Source organism: Ylistrum balloti, unplaced genomic scaffold (genome assembly GCF_031769215.1).
Source record: "Ylistrum balloti isolate Yb309-2 unplaced genomic scaffold, AGI_CSIRO_Ybal_v1 Utg369568, whole genome shotgun sequence".
NCBI classification, from domain to species: Eukaryota; Metazoa; Mollusca; class Bivalvia; order Pectinida; family Pectinidae; genus Ylistrum; species Ylistrum balloti.
This window is the reverse complement of record NW_026781865.1, coordinates 880700-900126: the sequence shown is the minus strand read 5'-3', so window position 1 is coordinate 900126 and position 19427 is coordinate 880700. Positions and strand designations below refer to the sequence as shown.

Here is a 19427-nt window from a genome sequence, read left to right as displayed (position 1 = left end):
ACCTATTGTAACACCATCTCCAGTCACAACCAATCTACTGTGACATCATCACCAGCCACTACCAATCTATTGTGACACCATCTCCAGTCACTACCAGTCTGCTGTGACTCTATCTCCAGTCACTACCAATCTACTGTAACAACATATCCAGTCACTTCCAATCTACTGTGGCTCAATCTCCAGTCACTACCAGTCTGGTGTGACTCAATCTCCAGTCACCACCAATCTATTGTGGCACCATCTCCAGTCACTACCAATCAATTGTGACACCATCTCCAGTTACTACCAATCTACAGTGACACAATCTCCAGTCACTACCAATCTATTGTGACACCATCTCCAGTCACTACCAATCTACTGTGACTCAATCTCCAGTCACTACCAGTCTGCTGTGACTCTATCTCCAGTCACTACTAGTCTACTGTGACACCATCTCCAGTTACCACCAATCTATTGTGACACCATCTCCAGTCACTACCAATCTATTGTGACACCATCTCCAGTCACTACCAATCTACTGTAACATCATCTCCAGTCACTACAAATCTACTGTGACCAACTGCGAAGCAGCATAGATAGAAAACTGTCAACATTTTGAAGCAACCCTTTGAATTAAATTTCCGATCTTGAATTACTTCCACATCTTAATGTAGAAACTTCATTTCAATACTAACAGACAACACCTCCAATAACATCAATATTCACCTGATGAATTGCCCAACTTCTGAAGCAACCCTTTCTTGGACCTCTGGACTTGACTTGACTATATCGATAAAGTGATACTACTAATCTTATAATGCCTTAAAATGTTTATAACAATTCACAATGGTCCTGGATCCTAGCCCTCAAATGTTTTGATTAACCTCTGCATATGTTTTTTTTTCCCTTCTTCTTGAAGTATTAGGTTTTGCTTTCCATTTGAAGGTATAAAAATTTCACATATTTTAAAGTCTCTAAAGCTAAATGTTTTTATATCTCCTTCTCTATGAGACTATCCTCTGAACAAATATTCCTGATATCATGCATGGCCAACAAACGATCTGCCTTTTTACAAATGTCTTCTTCCTCTTCATCATTGTCCCCGATCCCAAGGTTTCTTACATCATATTTACTGAGGAGGCGATCTGCATTGCTAAAGTTGACTGGTTCTGTACACTTCTCTTTCCTACTACCTTCGGTATAAGACAGATTGCCCTCTGGAAGGTGTTCTTTTTTCACCCGGCTGTTGGTAGCGGCACCAGCACAAGCTCTCTGGGGTTGTATTGCTGGATTACAATTTGAGTCTTGGGTTATATTTGGGGATCCATCAGCCTTTCCTCGTGGTCCCAGAGGGGCCATGACCATTCCTTGTGGTCCCTGAGGAGTATTTTGCAATCTGTGTGATCTATAAGGAACATCAATCATTCTGTGTGATCCCTGAAGAGTACTAACCACACTGTGTGATCCTACAGCAGTGTTCACCATCCCTTGATGTCCCTGTTGACCACTGACCATTTCTTGCTGGGATTTAAAATCTCTGTTGTTTGCACTCCCACGGAATCCAGCTGCAATGCCACTGTCCAAGTAACCACTCTGCTTGACTACACTGACTCTGTGGCGAGACCTCAGAATATCTGAAGTAGCATTCTTTGTTGTAGGTCTGACCGTGAGAGACTGAGAATTTCCAGTGTCAATCAACACTTTTGGTTTTGATGGCAAGATGGAAAAGCCATCTTTCCGGTTGGGTTCTGAAGGATTGACACCCTGACTGTCAGCTTTTGCATATGACAAAGGAGTAGCAGTGGCAGTACATGTATTAGGTTCAGACTTGTGCAGAATAGGCAATCTAGTAGCTTCACTATTTACCACATTATCAGACTGATGATTAGAGCTCTCCACACCGTCTTTACTGGCCATTGACAGCTGGGGCAGAAAGGAAGTCTTAGACTTTAACCATGGTGGCAGATCCCCTGAATTGTCTTGTTCACTCATTCCCTTGACAGAAGACATAACATTTTTTCCTAAGGTTGGCATCTTAGGCAATACATTGCCTTCCATTCTCAATTTTGCCCTCACAATAGGATGAGATGATGAGGAAGCATTTCTTGACTTTGATGTCTGAGCAGCCTTATTACCGATTGCTATCACTGAATTTGGCAATTTCTTATCCTCATTATGTTTTGGCTCGTTAGGAGATTGGTTAATAGACTCTTTGTAATGTGAATTTGTCTTCTCGGGGGTTCCAATCATGGACCTTGGCAGTTTAGGTAACATGTTTTCTTCCTGCATGGTGTCACATTCTGAAAACTGGATTGGTCTCTTTTCATCTCTGGACAAAATTCTTTGCATTGCAGCTTCTGGACATGCAATACGGGGAAGTCCCTCCAAGTTATTTGTATTTCTTGGGGATGTTTTGATGGGAGTGTCTGCACACAAGTGTGGCTTTGGTATCAAAGGTAAATCTGGGGCATTCCTTGGTGTCATTCTGCTGAACTCTTCTGGAACCATATCATTTGGAATATATTTATTGGGATGTATGGTTGATTCACCATTCTTAACAGTGTCATTCCCATAGAAAGTATTCACAGGAAGACCTGAAACCTTTCTATCAATGTCCTGGCTGTATCTACCCCTGTTTCTGTCACCATTACTCTCATTCAGACTTCTGTTGGCATTGCCTGAATTAAAAGAGTATTCAGAATGAATTTCAACATTTCATTTGATGAAAATTATGTAAATTTGTTGATAATGATACATGAGTCTTCTATCACATCATATGGTATGGAATTGTTTCTGTGATTTAAATTTTTATCTCCTTTTCTATTGTACCAAATACAACTGACTTCTTATGCTTCATATCTTGTGAAGGCATAGTGTCATGCCTCATTATATACATAGTTATGGCCCTTGGTACAGTTTTGAAATATTTTCATTTCAATATTAGTTTTCTTATGGGTGTGGAAAAGTGATTCCTGTATTAGTTGTTATAAAAGATGAAGTCAAATAGAAGCATTTTGTTGGTTTCTTTTACCAAATAGAATAATGCATAATGTAAATTCATATTTCAACTAAAAAAATAGTAAACTTTTGAGTTATTGATATATTTATTTTCAAACTTTCTGCATCGGCAGAAAGGTTCAAGTATAAACTTAATTAAGAATTAATCTTAACTCTGTTGTCATGTTATACTAGGTCTTTACATTGCTCAGACCTACACACCATCACTTTTGTTATTAAGTACAGTATATAGATGGCAGGCACATACCTGAAGTATCAGAAATCCTAGTGAGCTGTTCTGAAGGAGGAACACTAAAACCATCAGGTTCCAGGTTCAATTTCATGTTAACTTGTCCCATGTAGTGGAGACCTTCTTTGGACTCAATTTCCTTCAAAGTCTGCATGAAAGATTTCTGCAATTACTTGGATGTTTTACAATCAGATTTAACAAAGAAAATCAACTCAACTCAGACTTACAAAATAAGAAACCAATGTGTGGTAAAAAGGAATGAAGACATCACAAAAGGAAAAGGTATGAGCTAGTAAAATAGAAACAAATTAATGAAGACTAGAGGGAACAGGAGATAAAAAAGCAAGTAAGGGAAAGCACCTGTGGAACAGGGAAAGAGAGTTCCATACATCCTTGAGCCAGAAATTTCTGAATCTGTTCATCTGGACTATAAACCATGCACAGTTGAGTCAGGTCTGTCAGGATGGCATATGTCTTATCTCTGTAGACACAGCAGTGACACAGGGTTGCAGTCAGACAAGCCAGATGGAGTCAATAGTAAACAGCATTGACAGTAGAAGGTTACAACAGGCATAACACAGACAGGTACACAAAAGCATGGTGACAGGATACAGGATGGAGAGAAAGAAAGAGAACAAATTAGATAAAGAGATTGAATATAAACAAGATTCATTCCCAAAGTTCTGGCAAATATTGATGGATTTGAATCAGTGACTCATATGAGATCACACTGACATATAGAAATACAAAATAAGGTTCAATTCTGATAGTAAAAATTAAAGTTATTAGATGGGAATAAACAAATCATCTATTTTTTAAAGTTCTGTTAGTGGCAAATTTCATAGATTTCTACCAATATCAAAATCATCAGATATCTTATTCATATAAAAACAACATACCAAATTTTGATGATTCAAATAAAAATTTATCCATTTGAAATCCTTAAACAGACAGATAAAAAACAATTTGCCCCCTCCCTCCAAAAGTCTTCTATGTTGGGTGCATGAACACATAGTTTATTTATCCAGCAATAAATCCATTTCTGGTGTTTTTACCCACATTTAATGTTCTATCAACAGAAATGACAACATATGATCAATTATTACTCTGTAATAAGTAAACCTGCCAACTTTGAAACAGTGTGTTGTTCCATTTTATTATTGCAGGATCAATATGAAAGTTAAGGTATTTGTAAAGGCAGTTAAATTGACAAGTAAAATGATTAAAAAGGAAACTGGAGTCTAAAATTCTATGTGTGTTGTAGGTAAAGCAAAGAAATGGCAGGATGTCATACATATGGGTGTTATAAAGAGATTAATGAATTTTGATAAAGTTATGTCAATGAACATCAGTAACATTACAGAAATCACCATCTTCCAAAAATCCAGTACTTCAAAATAAGGTAAGATGATGGTATCACAGAATGAAGCTTACCTAGGGTTGTATGCCGTCAGAAGTGTAGAATACTTCCCAATGCAATCCACGAGGGTTAACAGACGCTTCTCTTCATGTTTCACAAAAAGGCTTTCTAATTCTTCCACATTCTATCAAATAACAAACATGAAACAACATTTGTAAGAAAAGGCACAAGTGTACTCCGGGCATGAAAAGGAAACAAGGAAACGGCAACATGAATTAAGTCAATATGTCAAGCTGGAAACACTGCCATGGTGATAAAGCCTACCTAGTTTGAAAAAGACCAATTGAAAACTGTTGAGAAGATTTCCAGACAAATAAAAATTATGATGAACATACGGAAGGACAACAACATATCATGTTACATCTCGTCAAATTTTTTTTAACAGGCTTTTGAAAAGGCACTTCCTGAAAACAACCACACTTCAATCAAAAATATATGACATACATTTATTGATATATATGTGCCTATCACTTTAAACTACCTGTGTTATAAGGCTTTTCTCAAGTGGTTTACACACCATTTTTCATAAGCATAAGTTTCCTGTTTTTGCCTGGAAAAATGGGCCGGTATATAGGGATTTTTTTTTTAATTTCCATATTAGAAATGTTTCATGCCCTTAAACCTTACAGGGAAGCTTTAGCACCTTATGTGTAAAACACAAGATATTTTCTGGTTTGTGGAAAGTTACGAAGATTCCTAATTGCCTTAGACCAGACATCACGTAAACAGTAAATCAGATGTACTCTTATCCTGACTAGATAAAATTTTACCACTTCAAGAAGTTTATGGTAACATGTTTCAAAATCATTTATACATATTTTTGTTTAGTTTATTTGAATTATTTATCACTTTCAGTATGTTTCTATATATTTTGTACGTCAAAACCTTTTTTAATGAATTAACAGGTTGAAAGTTCTCTATCTATTCTTAAATAAGGCTATCAGATATTGTAGTATGCAGTTTGATGGTTTTGTTCAACATTTTAACACAAACTAGCTGTGTAGCCTCTCACTGTGACACATCAGGCTGTGATTTTATCATAAAATGTCACTGAAAAGTAATGTTTTCATTATACTTAATCTAACCTTGATGAACTCCTTTCTGGTTTTGAGTTCAGTATCCAGTGCATGGCGGTACTTTTGTCCAGCAGCCTGAGTCTCCGCCTTGAAGTGCTCCAATTTCATTTCCAGTTCAGAAATGCTCATACTCTCTGAACCGTTGTATGAACAGCTATCAATTTGTTGCTGGACTTTATGCATCATACGTTTTTTCTTGTTGAACACCTAAAATGTTGTTATAGCAAGAATAAATTCTCTACAGATAAGTTCCCAAAATCAACAGCTATTTTCAATAATAACCATTGTTTATCTGTGAATAATGAAATTAATGACACAATTTTATTCAGTTTAATTATAAACTCAAATCACATTTGTCAATGTTGATCCAAAAGTTTGAGAAATGAGCTGTAGCTCAAAATATGCCAGTGTCTGATGCATCAACATTCTTGAACACAATAAAGTATTGCCTATAACAAGCTATTGGTACAAAAATTAAACAAGTATGAATGACAGGTCAGCAGCTCTTTATATCAGCACTAATAGTCACAACCATGTTCTATTATAATTTTTGTATGATACACTACCCATGAAATTTTTAATCATTCTGGATATTTCCTGTAATACAGTAATGCTTTGAATGTTTTAACACAAAGTGGCACAACTTTTTTTTTGTCATTTCAACACTGTGAACTTGTGTGCTGCAGTCCTAGCATACCATGATTCTATGAAAAAAATGAAAGTTTAAATGCTGAATAGTAGCTGAAGTTTCATAGTCATCTTAACTAGATCATAACTAAAATTTATCAGTAATTTACTGACTGCAAAACATCTGGTAAGCAACTGTTGCTGTGAAAATAGTTTGCCGTAGAGAGGATGTCTTTATACACAACATTACGTCAAACAGTTGAAAATGAGAAAAAAAGACCATCAACCACTTTCTGTTATTCTTACAGCAGTGATAGAAAATTATCCTTTTCAAACGCACCTTATGTAGTTTGGAGAACTTGACCATCGCTTGAGAATGTTCATTTGTTAGTTTGTCAATTTGGTCCAAAATAAACAACTCTGATTGCTTTGTTGAAGGATCAATCAGCAACCTTTTAAAACAAATGAAACACATAAAATAACTCTTCTTAGTTATCAGTAAAACTACACATACATCACATGCTGGTAGCTGATCAAAGATAAACAAGGCTTATGATTCAATCTTTATGATAAACCTTTGCTAGGATTACTTAAGAATCAGGTTATGATTCAATCTTTATGATAAACCTTTGCTAGGATTACTTAAGAATCAGTTTATGATTCAATCTTTATGATCCACCTTTGCTAGGATTACTTAAGAATCAGTTTATGATTCAATCTTTATGATAAACCTTTGCTAGGATTACTTAAGAATCAGTTTATGATTCAATCTTTATGATCCACCTTTGCTGGGATTACTTAAGAATCAGGTTATGATTCAATCTTTATGATCCACCTTTGCTAGGATTACTTAAGAATCAGGTTATGATTCAATCTTTATGATAAACCTTTGCTAGGATTACTTAAGAATCAGGTTATGATTCAATCTTTATGATCCACCTTTGCCAGGATTACGTAAGAATCAGTTTATGATTCAATCTTTATGATCCACCTTTGCTAGGATTACTTAAGAATCACTTTTATGATAACTTTCCACCAATTGATTTTTTTTCAAATTTCTCTCTCTCCTTAAATATATTGAATAATTATATCTCATGTAATCATACTTTCCCTACTTACTGATTTAAGGATCTTTTCAGTGAAATGATTTGTACCTATTCAGCGAGGTGATTTGTGAATCCATCCTTTTATGGAGATCCTTTAATGAAACACTGTTGTCTCCATGTAGAGAAGCTAGTGTCATCAAAAGTTGCTCAAGATCCTCATTCTTACCTGATGAAAAAATCATATGATTTGAAGAATATGTGTGCCATACATTTACCAATCTTATAGCAGTGTATAAGTCATTTAGTTATGCTGCTTCGACATTGATTCAGTGAAGTGTGACAAATTCCATATTTCATGTTACCACATATTACTATAGTCTCAACATAAGATTGACAACTTTAATGTTATTTTAAATCTGTTAAAGTATAAGGATTCCTGAGGCTTTTCACAAAATTACAAACAAACTTATCACAACACTGCAAATGGGATCAAATATGATTTAAATTATATCATCAATATATAGATAAATGTGTTTTATACAGAAGATGCTACATAGTTTCATGAAAACATTTAATTACATTTTATTTTAACAAACAACAGCAATCAAACAAAACACACACAAAAAAAAAAATTAAGAAAAACAAAACAGAAGTACCTCCAACTCTTTTCAGCCTTCCATCTGCATCAGCCATTTCCTTTGATTGCATTTTAAGGGACTTAATGTGCATCTGAAGAACCTTCACTACTACCTCTATCACTCTGTAGACAGTAAAACAACAAGTGTTAACCAGTAACTAACATATCTTTGATCAATAATACCAGAGATGTATATATATGAGGGCTGTTTAATAAGTTGTGAGCCTTGTATTGAAGAAGTTATGCAGGGGTGTCCATTTTCAGCTCTACTATGCCCTGATTATTTAAGACTGTGTACCCAAAGACTGGTGTCATTTGGTTTGGTTAAACAAGGATATCCATACTGATATGGTAGAAACACTAGGGAATGATATCCATTCATATGTTACAGTGAAAAGGTGGATGGTGGAATTTAAGTATGGCAGACCCATTGGATACCATTAAGACTGAAGCACACAAGGCAGACTTTGTCACATGCTTATATGAACCTTTAAGAGACACATTCTGCTAACTGCAGATGTTATGTGACTATAGATAAAACTTTAGTTCATCATTCACCCCAGAGGCCAAATAACAGTTTAAGCAATGGAAGCTCTCTAGTTCAGCCTGCCAAAGAAGGCAAAGACTACCAGCTGGTTATGGCCTTGGTTTTCAGGGATGCTGATAGTATTCTGATAGTAGATTATCAGCAAAAAGGACAAACAATCAATGCACATATTATGCATCACTTCTTAGGCAGTTATGAGAAAATTTTAAACTCAAGCATCGCAGAAAAGTCATTAAAGATGTATCATTCCACCAGACAATGCTCCCGTTCACAAGTCTGCCATTGCCATGGCTTCCATTACTGATTAAGGCTTTGAATTGATTGAGCATTTGCCTTATTCGCCTGATCTCACTCTAGAAGACTTTCATCTATTTCCCGAATTGAAAATAACATTCCGAGTACCCACTTTCTGTCAGGTAACGTTAAAAACAGCGGAGGACTTTCTGAACAGTAAAGAAAAGGACTTCTTTAACAGTGGCTTAATGCTCTTAAACATCGCTTGAAAAAGTGTATAGGTACTGAAGGAGATTATGTTGAAATAGAGTCGAGTCAAACCCTTAAATATGATTCTCAGAACTTATCAATTAGCCCTCATACATGGATTCACAAATGATAGCATGGCTCCGCCCACTCCGTCACGTGACATAGGATAGGGCAAAACCTAGTAAACATGGCGCCGAAAACAAACTTGTAGTGTATGCCATGATTATCCTCTATCAATAATTGTTTTGATAACGATGTTCTATCAAAACTGTCAAAATTTGGGGACTACGGTTGATATACTAAATCTGAATGCCAAGTCATTTACATTAAGTCCGTTTCGCAGACTACACAACACAAATAACAGCTGTTTTATGATGGATATTTAAGTACTTTAACTAATTGATTTCCTTCAAATGATCTTAGAGTACAAGCACGGCAATTTCATTGTGCACTTAACAAATAAAAAAGTATTGAAATTTAAACATTAAAACATTTGAGAAATGTGTAAGGTCCAGTCATTTCAATGATCTATGCCAGCAAAAACTACGATTAGCTGATTGTAAATCATCTGTATACATTAAATGCTCAAACTTACTCTCTACCAGATTCGAAATGCTTCTGTACTTCATGCCTCAGCAATATTTTGCAATGCTGCGGCAACATGATGACGTGTATTGATATTTATGGATACGATCTAGAGTCACAGTCACTTACAACTTTCGTTGTCAGGAAAAGACTGATTGTATAGGCGCGCGCAACCTAACTTTGTGATCACGTGATAGTTTTTAACCAATAGAATAACACCATTCTGTTGCCAAGCAAACTGCCGTCTTTCGGGGAAAGACAGGCTAGGGACAGATAACTCTTACATTTAGAGTTTGATTTAAACATATTTTATTTGTATCAATATACACAAAAGGAATGGCCATAAGTTTTCAAACTTATATGAAGCCATTCCCCAATAGAAATTTTACAATTTGTATAAACAAGATGACATGGTTTCATATATACATTTTTATGTGTGTGTGAGCGAGAGAACGAGGAGGGAAAATATGTCATTTAAGCGAATATAAGTTTATAGATGATCTACAACAAACTGATAAAAGGTGGAAAGACAGAGTTAGATACAGCAGGGTCTTCAAGGATAATAAGGATATAAATTTTGAAGTCTAGAAGGCGACCGAGGAAAATCCAAAGTGATCGAAAGAAAAGTCAAAATCTAGGCGGGCAAATGCACCTTATAAACATTGTATTTGACAACATCTATGGGAAATTGATTTAAAAAAACTTTCGTTGGGTGATACATTAAAGAACAATTGTTTTTGTTCATCATAAGTGTCTATCTATTAAAGAAAGAAAAATGTAAAGGCGTAGATCTTTTACAGTTAGCTTAATGTATACAATTCGTACTGATATTGTGAATTACGCATGGAAGCGATGGTGCATGTTGGCTTACAAGTATGCATGAATGAGTTAAGGTTTGTTGACTAAGCTCATGAACTAAAATGAAACTAAAGGCCGTGACATTTCTCTTCTTTACTCCTTGTGTTAATTTGACCATCATTCTTCATTACTTTAGCTGTGAAAAGGAAATTAAACATTGACAAAACAGTGAACAAAATACACAGCTCTCAATCAAAGAGGAAAAAAACTTTCATGACAGGTTTAAAGTAATTAAATGTTGTTGTGCTTTATTTCTATGATACCAACACACGAATGTTTCCATTTAAAAGATAATTAGGAGTAAGCTTCGCAATAATATGGGGGGAAAACCTCTTCGGAAGAAAGATAAACATAAAAGACTGGAGATTACCACCCTTTGTTCTAAGGATCATATAGCTGCCTGCGCTCGGGTACCTATTTCCATGAAATATCAACAATTACAATGTTTTCAACAATTCTATTTTCACCCATAAATCAGTCATTCCTACATTTTCACATTGATAAATGTCTAATATTTGAAATGCTGATAGATCTATTTAACTTAAAACTCATATATTGTATTTATTTGCCATAGTTAATTTCGAAATTCATATATTCCTGGCCTCTTAATTTACAATGGCATTTAAACTTTAGAGCTAAATATCAATGGACATCAATTAGCGAATCAGACATATTGCGCATGTCTTATTTTCTAATTATGACGTCAAGCAGTACGATGACGTCAGATTATAGATTTTTTGAACGAGTTTAGCGGAACGCGCTGAGCTCGTAATCAGTTTCACGTTCTTCATATGATGACAAATCCCGCTGACTAGGGAACTGTTGTACAGTTGGTTGTCTTCCGGTTTGTAAGTTACCACGAACAATTTGACGGTCAGTGACAGTGTACGTTTTTAAACAATTGAACGTTTTCATTTTTAGGCTTCCTTGTGTTGGAGGATAGTTTGAAAAAATACATCTAGGTCGGTAGCTTCAGTAGGCTTATCAACGTGCTTAACTTTAATTATTAACTTAATCTGTTATTATTACTGCAGTAACCTCTACTGACGACAAGTAAACATATTTGTTTTTTTTTCGTATTTCTGTTCCTTATTCTGTAATACTGTAATAATGTGTAGCAAAATCACAGACGAATTTGGGTCGTCTGCTTGCCCACCAGACGGCGACCAGGGCTTGATTTGTTCAAAGCCCGTCAGTCCAAGCTGTACTTCGGTCCCAATAGTTTATACCGCGGATATTCCAAATACAGTTTATGAAGAAACAGGAGATGGCGACTGTGATTCACCATATTATGTCATTATCAACGACAACGCCATCAAAAGAGTAACAGAAGAAGAGTTACAGATGATGGAGAAACGGAGTACCCACAAAGCGGGGGCGGAAGCAGACATTGAAAAACTTAAAAGATCAGTTCAGAACGAAGAAGCCACTACAGGCTTGGATAGTTCGTTGGGCGATGACAATCTTTTAGCTCACATTTCCAGACAAGTTGGTATACAACAACAATTGTTATGTTCTGCTATGGATGGAACCTTACAAGAAAGGTATGACATAGGTTACACCTATAAAAGTTTCACTGTAAGTCAAACATGTTCGTTTTGTCAATAGTGACAATTTATAATGTTTCAAAATGTTTACATTTAGATAATAAAAACCTAAAAAGTGGCTTAAACTTAAGAACAAGATCCTTTATATATATGATTAACCATGACAAAAAATAGCAAACTATGTCAGAAATACAGTTTAGAAAATAATCATATTTTGTTCAATATTTTCCTCCCACGTGTTTCTCCATCTGTTGTATTTTATCGTGACTATCAGAACATATTTTGTACAATTTAACATGACCAAAAAGTGATTGATTTTATTTCCCTGATAAAATAAGTAAATTGAAGTATTTTATTGGCAGTTTCACCGAGAAGGGCTTGCCACAGTACCAGATTGATGACAGAGAAGACCCAGTGAGTGCAAGCAGTGTGAATGACCATTATACAATACTTCCCAATCTACTCAATCAGCCAAATATCCCAATGTCTTGGTAAGGAATAAAAGTGCCCCTTGATTGTGTGTCTGTGTAAACTTAATGGTTGTTGTTGAACTGGAATTGTTGTTCCTTGAATTTTGATGACAGAAATAACATTTTACTTTGAAACAGGACTGTGGTAAAGTATCCGATTTTCCAGTTACCTTCCCAGCTGCAGATTGATAGTTAAGGAAAAAGAATTTTCTGTATTACAGATACATTTGTACAATGTACAGTAACGTTTTCATGTATATACCTTAGTGTGACTTCAGGTTTATATGTTAAAATTACTTCACAAACTGCATTGTGATGTATCAATGCGGATCATAGATATAGAGCAGAAATGATTACTTCAAATTTGATTGGGAAATATTCATTTTCTGTAACATTCACCCAAAGATAAACAGTATACCAATTTTTTTTCCATAATGTGATTGATGAAACACTACAAATTTTTCATTTAAGCTTGCCAAAGGCCCATTGAAATTAAAAAAAAATCTTGATTTGTTTCCTCTGGAAGATCATTATATCTGTAATTATATGGCTATGCTATGAGGTGGTCAGGTGACTTGGGAAAGATTCCATTTCTGATAGCAGGTATGATGCTGTGTTTAGTTGTGTTTTCCATTGGTAAAGGTCAGTAGGTTTGACGCCCACAGTTGCCACTGCAAACCTCCAGTCTACACCAGTAAACGCTGCAGTACATCTGCCTGGTTCAATTCTCCATCCACAGGTTAGTATTGTTCAGTTTGCAAATCTTTAAGGTTTAACTGTCAATTAAGCTGAAGAAATAAGATGTTCCAATCCTGAAAGGGATAACTTTGTATGCCAGTGGTCTGTAGACCATAAGGATTTAACGCTTTGCATCCCATATGAAAATAAAACCATATCCCAAAATTGTACACTATAGTTCATTTTGCAATAAGCCAGGAAACCAACACATAACATATGACTTGTGAAAGGGGATAGATGTATTAGGATAATGATTTATTTTAACCTTAGTCATTTGTTTGTTATGTATTTTTACTAAAAATACAGCCAACATAGGTGGGCTTATAATCACTATCAGTCATGGGGTTAATATTGTCAAATACGAACAGTTAGTTGTTAATTTCATTACTGGATATTCAACAAGATATAAAAATAGAAAGCATTTTGCATTTTCCCCAATCTATCTTAAACATAGCTTTACATTTGATTTGTATTAAAAAAGTTTTCTATTTCTCAGATACTAGCAAATTCCTCTGCAAGGTGTAATTGTTTTTCAAAATTATTGACAAGGCCATTTTTATTGCACCCCACAATCATGTTTATGCTGCCATATTTTAATATGCTTCATTTCCTTTACTGCCAGTCCATTATGTAATTATGTCATTAGAATGACTTTGAATTGAAACCAAATGATCGTTTATCAAATTAAAGGTAAAAATATCGTTTTTAGAGCAATGATGTATTTAAGTTTGATATTTCATGCTACATTTATTTCATTACACTGGAAATCTACATTGTAGTTTACTGAAAGAAAATTTATTTCATCTTTGTCCATGTGCTCTTGATTTCAGAATGGCACAAGTCTGGTTACAAGCACTCCTGTAACCAGTCAGAGAACCTTACAATCTCTCCCAGTTACTGGATCAGACCACTGCCTGTTCACACCCCATCCCAAAACTGGACAGCTGTTGTATTTAGCACCACCTGATGGCTCATCACCTCAACTGTTCCAGCAACTTACTCCTACAGTCAATACCCCAAACAACTCTACTTTTGTGACACCAACTCTTCGAGTAAGTAGAAATATTTATATTTATGTTTCTCACAATACACTACAACAGAAAATCTGTCTAATAGTCTAGAGATAGATCATCTAACCGTGGTAAGTCTTATATGTATAAATGTCAATTTGAGTAATTTACTAACTCCTTGGCCCAAGGACTAGTGAACTTTTATCATGCCTGATATCGTCCATCTGTCATCTTTTTACAAAAAATCTAGACTGCTTATAAATGTCCAGGATGTAATAAAGAGTGGGTCTAACCCCTTGGAAATATATGGGTCGGGTCGAACAAGTGGAAATTTGTTAAAATCCTTTGTCATCTACAGATGATAATGAATAATGACGTTATTATGATTGATTGGCAATGAGGATGAAATGTTGATAACCAATTATTGTAAACTGCTACTTGTTGGATGATGATGATGATGATGATGATGATGATGAAGGCAAAGAAGAAAAATGAGTGTGTGAGTATGGATGATGTGTAATGGTGTGAGTATGGATGATGTGTAATGTGTAATGGTGTGAGTGTGAGTATGGATGATGTGTAATGTGTAATGGTGTGAGTGTGTGAGTATGGATGATGTGTAATGGTGTAAGTATGTGAGTATGGATGATGTGTAATGGTGCGAGTGTGAGTATGGATGATGTGTAATGGTGTGAGTGTGTGAGTATGGATGATGTGTAATGGTGTGAGTGTGTGTATATGAATACTGTATATGTTTATATGTCTTAAAATCTTGAAAATAAAACAATTACAAAAAAAAACAAAAAAACCTAACCTTTTTAATCTCACTGAGGCAAAAGGGTGGGGCCAAATATGGGAAATGGAGGGAGGTAAATGATTAAAATCATTCTTCTGTTTGGATGATGATATTTTGATAAAGTTTGATTGGAAACTTTAAAAGTCTCTCCTTTTAAGTATTTTTCACTGTAAAACAAAGCAGTTGTAAACAAAAATGTTTGACATGAATGCTGAAATATAGACTCTGGGCATCTTGCAGTTAATTGAGTTGTATACAATTTCATTTGTTTATTTTGTAATGTACCATACAAGGCATAGTCCTTGCAAAATAATAGAAAATTGATTTTGAGTACTAATTTTGGGACCGTTTGACAAAGGTTGAATATATATGATTATGGTTGTAGGACCACAGTAAGAAACCAGTGATGAAATTAAACAGCAGTGGAGAAGATGAGGACAGTTCTAACAACTGTTCTTCAGACGGTCCACCAACTCCTCTGGACTCGAGCTCAGACCGCGACAGCATTCAATTTGAGCTGCCATTATTTAACAACCCTGGAGAGGAGAGTAGGGAGCAACACAATATGAAGGAAAGACGCAGAAGGTGAGCACATTGGGAAAAGAAGTAACTAGTCCAGAGATAATAATTTTGAGTTTGTTCAGCTGTCCTTGCAGAGAAATAAATAAAGTTGTTATTAAATACTTGAATCCTGATTTTCATATAACATATAACAGTGTCCTTATTATACCCAGAATTCCATCAGTGTGATGAACATTTTTAAATGATTTTAATGTTATAGCTGAAGTAAAACTTTCCAACATTTACTAAATATGAATAAATATATATATAGTTCAAGCTAGAATTATTAACCTGCTTACAATACTCTTTAGAAAATTTATATCTCTGCCTCAGTCTCCTTCTTAGTGAAACATTTACAGTACATATGCTATTTTAGTATCAACTCATTAAAAAGTCAGTCTAATTGAATCTGATTTTTGACCACACTAAATGAGGTGCAATGAGAATTATGTTCTTGTTTTGCTATGTAATTTATACTGTAAATGTTAACTGATACTACTCAAGTCATCAATGGTTAAACATGTATATAACCAGTATTAATTTCTATTTTCAAATCACAGATACTAATCACGTTCTGTTAGCTGTATACTTACATTGCCATTATGCAGAGTATTTCTGAAATTTTGTAGATGCTAAGCACAAAAGACCTTTCATTACATGTAAAAACTTCTTCTGGATATATACAGAGAGGAAAAAGAAACGCAATTAGCAGAAAGTTAATATTGTAAATTAAATCCTTGACGTACACCCTTGAAACTTGACAAATGTGTGCATTTGAGTTAGGTCCCTATGGTACCGGATTAAGATCACTGATGCATAACTAAACTACGCACGTCACTTGTACAAAAGAATAAGAGACAAAAGCACAATATCTCGAAACCAGTATAAAGGATTGGTTCAAAATCTGTGTGTGCGAATCTTCAGACATCTGTCTTGATTTCCCACATTTTAAGCATGTAACAGAGGTCATTTTTCATCTCAATGCCTCCGCTAGGCATCGAACTCGGGACCCCTGGCTTACTAGTCTGACGCTCAACCAATCGAGCTAAAGAGAAGTTCTCTCTAGCCGAGTGGTATATTGCGGATAGTATTTTACCAGGGTTACCCCCCCTCCAGGAAATAACTCGTCCTTGAGTTTCCAGGGGTTACAGCGATGCCGATGGGGCATGGCTAAGTACTAATCCCGGGTCCCTACATTGGCGCCAATGTAACAGAGGTCATTTTTCATCTCAATGCCTCCGCTAGGAGAAGTTCTCGAGCTCTCTCTAGCCGAGTGGTATATTGCGGATAGTATTTTACCAGGGTTACATACTCCCCCTCCAGGAAATAACTCGTCCTTGAGTTTCCAGGGGTTACAGCAATGCCGATGGGGCATGGCTAAGTACTAATCCCGGGTCCCTACATGGGCGCCAATGTAACAGAGGTCATTTTTCATCTCAATGCCTCCGCTAGGAATCATGGGCTCAACCAATCGAGCTAAAGAGAAGTTCTCTCTAATGTAATTGCAGAGGTCATTTTTCATCCACAACTGTCCGAATGCCTCCATTGCACTTCTTATGCAAGGTACCTCGCAAAATCAGGTCGCTAATCAATTTGGAGTCCATCCATCGAACATTTGCTGTCTCATCCAAAGACTTCATGCCACCGGAAGGGTTGCAGACCGTCCCGAAGCGGTCGCCATCGTCTGACGACGCGTCAACAGGATAGGGCAATGTGACTTTCGCACCTACACAATCGCTTTCTGACGGCCACGAAAACAGCAAGGAACACAATTGGGCATCATTTTGTTCCAATTGATCCAATGACAGTGTGTACTCGACTGCGTGCCTTCGGTCTAAGACCGCGGCGGCCATATGTTGGACCACAGCTTAATGCGTCGTGACGTGCCAGACAAATGCAATGGCTGAACGGTCATTCCGTGAGAGGCTTCCCAATGCAATGTTGGAGAAGGGTCCTGTTCTCAAATGAGTCCAGGTTTTCACTTTACCGGGCAGACGGCCGACGTCATGTCTATAGACGTACCCACAAGCGCTATGCAGATGGTTGCGTGATAGAGAATGACCACTTTGGAGGATGATCGGTCATGGTATGGGGAGGGATTGCGCATGGTATCAAGACTCTTCTGGTCATTATTCTGGGAAATCTCACGGTTGTCCGCAATAGAGATCTAGTCCTAGCGCAGCATGTTGTTCCTCTAGTACAGCAGCGTCAACTGACGTTTCAGCAGGACAACACCCGGCCACATGTAGCGAGGGTTTGCCGTGGTTATCTCGCAGCAAACAATGTTCCCACCCTAGACTGGTCCCCATACAGCCCTGACCTCTCCCAATAGAACATTAATGGGACGAGTTGGACAGAAGGATAAGACGTTGGATGAGGAATAGAATCTTATACCAATGAGGAGGGTTAAAACCCCGATCAATTCAATGCACAAAAGAGTTTGTGCAGTTACTGCAGCTTGCAGGGGGCACACATGATACTGATGGGTCCAAAACGCACTTCATTTTGAGTGGGGTACTCTTGAATCAACGTCAAATTTGAAAGGTTTGCTTAACGTACATGAATAAAATTCTCGTAGATGAAAGAGTGGTCAACTATCTTCCAGTTACACCATAATTACATTCTAAAACCCTTTCCTATTTCCCGTAGTTGACCTGGAAATTCCTGATTGCGTTTCTTTTTCCTCTCAGAATATGTATTTATATATATAAAGAATAAAGAGCACTGATGTTGCTGTTTTCATTTGTAGACTAAGAATCAAGGATGCCTGTGATGTGATGCGTAAACTAGTCCCTGGAATGTCTGACAAAACGGACAAAGCTACAGTGTTTGAGTTTGGAGCCAGATACATCCATTTTTTAAAAGGATTTGTTGGAAATAAGCACGACAAGGTAAATTATCAATGGAATACTCAGCTAATGGTAAATGAACTTGTCCTTTTAGTGAACAGAATTAAGTTCCATTCAACAACTTCTCTTAAAGAGGTTTCCTGATAAAGTGCAAATGTGATATATTATGATGGATGATTGCGTTTTTTCCGTTGTCGTTGTTAACTTGAAGCATTTTGCTTACTTTTGTGACTTCACTCATTAGATTATACAAGTGATCCTTACTGGTACCAGAATTAATTTCATTGCCAAACCTTTCAAAATACGTCATGTGCTGTTGAAGTGCAAAATCTTTAAATAATATCTCTGTGCTTTTAAGCAATTTTTTTGTATCCGTTATCCCTCATTTGCGAAAGTATTAGAAGCTTAGGTAGAGCATTAACTGTTCTGTTTTACAAACCTTATCCCATATCAGAAAGATGATCACTCTTGTAAGCGGTTTCCTTTCTTATTTCTGATTATCAACAATAAAAGGGCCATAATTCTTTTAAACATTTATTCAGTTTTTCTTCTCTATCAGATGAATACTGAAATCTTTTTTGACAGATTTGAACAGAATGATTTCACTTTTTTCCTTTTGTTTGCAGGAATTTCTTATCAAGTACAGTCCATATTGATTAATTTGTGGATCAGTGGATTTTTCTGGTCAGGTCCAGATTGGTGAAACTCAATACATTTTAAAATGCTGGTCTGACAACTGCTATGTTTTGCTATGCTTTAATACTTTTGAAATTTGAGATATATACCTGTCCAATGTCATATCTGACAGTTTTTTTTCATTGGTTTTGTGTCTAGCAAAAAGTGTATTAAAAGACATCGAACTACAATATGTAGTATCTCAAGTAACAAATTAATGACACCAAAACATAGACACTGATTGAATTTTTAAAGTAACATGATGGTACCAGTGTG

The 19427-nt window shown here is 36.0% G+C and overlaps 2 protein-coding genes across 2 annotated transcripts; one reads left to right on the top strand and one right to left on the bottom strand.

The window, feature by feature from the left end:
• Positions 1–969: 969 nt before the first annotated feature.
• LOC132557967 (uncharacterized) lies at positions 970–9725 on the bottom strand. Its single transcript, XM_060222525.1, has 9 exons — positions 9658–9725; positions 8052–8155; positions 7504–7621; positions 6690–6801; positions 5732–5929; positions 4661–4770; positions 3587–3707; positions 3245–3356; positions 970–2657 (listed from the first exon to the last, which is right to left on the bottom strand). The coding sequence occupies exons 1-9, from the start codon at positions 9723–9725 to the stop codon at positions 970–972; spliced, it is 2631 nt and encodes an 876-aa protein (XP_060078508.1).
• A 1890-nt stretch (positions 9726–11615) lies between these two features.
• Positions 11616–19132, top strand: LOC132557610 (uncharacterized). Its single transcript, XM_060222153.1, has 7 exons — positions 11616–12049; positions 12415–12543; positions 13165–13261; positions 14091–14312; positions 15452–15651; positions 18377–18518; positions 19103–19132. The coding sequence occupies exons 1-7, from the start codon at positions 11616–11618 to the stop codon at positions 19130–19132; spliced, it is 1254 nt and encodes a 417-aa protein (XP_060078136.1).
• Positions 19133–19427: the final 295 nt, after the last annotated feature.

Coding starts and splice junctions, on each gene's coding strand:
- LOC132557967 (XM_060222525.1), bottom strand. CDS start 9,725: ATGTTGCCGCAGCATTGCAAAATATTGCTGAGGCATGAAGTACAGAAG. Junction 7,622..8,051: donor AAGGCTGAAAAGAGTTGGAG/GTACTTCTGTTT, acceptor TTTTTTCATCAG/GTAAGAATGAGGATCTTGAG. Junction 3,708..4,660: donor CTGACGGCATACAACCCTAG/GTAAGCTTCATT, acceptor CTGTGTCTACAG/AGATAAGACATATGCCATCC.
- LOC132557610 (XM_060222153.1), top strand. CDS start 11,616: ATGTGTAGCAAAATCACAGACGAATTTGGGTCGTCTGCTTGCCCACCA. Junction 13,262..14,090: donor GTTCAATTCTCCATCCACAG/GTTAGTATTGTT, acceptor TCTTGATTTCAG/AATGGCACAAGTCTGGTTAC. Junction 18,519..19,102: donor TTGGAAATAAGCACGACAAG/GTAAATTATCAA, acceptor TTTTGTTTGCAG/GAATTTCTTATCAAGTACAG.